Genomic DNA, 1,460 nt, shown 5'->3' with positions numbered 1-1,460 from the left:
GTACTGGCAAACTTCAAATAATTGAAGGAAGGATGAGTGGAAAAATGTACAGAGACATTCTTGATAAAAATCTGCTTCCATCTACCAGGATGATGAAGCGGCCCTGACGATGTGCTGAAATAGGCATGATGGGATCAGAAGGAGGTTCTTAAAGAGACAGAGGCCAATTTCAAGGTGTTTAGAAATGGATATGATGAGAAGTCAAGTGTATTTTTTATCTAAACATAAAACAGCATTTTAATAACAACTGAAGGTGACATAGTAATTTATTATAGTACAGAATTTCAATTTATGCCTGGGAAACACATAATATTGCCCCTTTAACATTTTCCAGAATGTCCTAACTTTTCAGAATAGGTGTTACTATATGTATTTACAGTACATCAGTTACACTGAACAGACAGGAGATGACTTCATACCAGTCACAGCAACAACATATACGTATGTARATGTTTGTGACCTACCTGCTCATTGGCACGAGGCCAGAAGATTGCCATTATGAAAACAGCAGTGATGGGTGGAGCTAAAAAACTGGTGACCGATTGAATATACTCAAAGAGCTGTCCACTGTTGGCTGTCTGAACCACTGGAATCCACAGCAGGCTAATACACACCAATATAAGGATGAAAACCCTGAAAATACACACAGTATTGTTATTTTGTTGTTTTGGGTGTGGTCAAATGGAGATGAGATGAAAACACATGTGCTTCATTCACTGCACATWACAAAAGGACAATTTGATTGTTGCATTAGGCAGTATCACTAAAAGYCATGAAATAAAATGTTCACAATGTTCACATCAAAACAATTGCTATGTTACTAAGCTTTTCAAGTTCTGTTTGCATTCGCAAACCTCATTCATAATGTAGAATAGCCTGTATGCCACGGACCTCCGTTCTAGCACTTCCGTATTTTTTGGCCACGGACAGCACTTCTTGTTCGCAGGCAACATTGTGWTAGRYTAGACTTTTTTCACTCAGTGGCTGCTGTCCACAGTACAGGATTTGCATATTACATGTACCAACATTAACACGGGAAACTCACGAGTTGACAAAAGTCCAGCCAAGTGGAAAAAATTACTCTAAAGAGGATTAAACCCATAAAAAACAAAGGTAAGACATCCAGAATRAAGCCTTTTCTACTATTCCTTGGCTGCTTGTTCTGTCGATTTTTCATGTAGAGCAGTGACACTTATATTTTTGGAAACAGCAGAGTCTGGACTTTAAATTGATGGGCTACTTGTACYGATTGGATCGTGTTGCCCCGACGTTGGTGCACTGAAAACAGGAAATGATTTTCAGTTGGAGGTTCTGCTGCTCTCYGTGCAGGAGGGGAGGGGCGCTCGGCTTGTGTCTACACTGTAATATACACTCTAAGAAGTTTTTTTCTTTTGCGTAAAACTCATAAAAAATTTTTCATACTCTGTATAACACACACACACACACACACACACACACAC

At 39.1% G+C, this 1,460-nt stretch overlaps 1 protein-coding gene across 1 annotated transcript in view; it reads right to left on the bottom strand.

Moving 5' to 3' along the window:
- Positions 1 to 1,460, bottom strand: part of slc5a9 (solute carrier family 5 member 9) — a gene marked incomplete in the record, with an annotated part of 52,101 nt that overhangs the window by 4,788 nt on the left and 45,853 nt on the right. Inside the window, 1 exon segment of the mRNA XM_014019416.1 lies at positions 465 to 633. Coding sequence (XP_013874870.1) covers positions 465 to 633 — 169 coding nt within the window.

This window comes from Austrofundulus limnaeus, unplaced genomic scaffold (genome assembly GCF_001266775.1).
Source record: "Austrofundulus limnaeus strain Quisiro unplaced genomic scaffold, Austrofundulus_limnaeus-1.0 Scaffold220, whole genome shotgun sequence".
NCBI lineage: Eukaryota > Metazoa > Chordata > Actinopteri > Cyprinodontiformes > Rivulidae > Austrofundulus > Austrofundulus limnaeus.
Note: the sequence above shows the minus strand (reverse complement) of the source record. Positions and strands in the feature narration are given on the sequence as shown.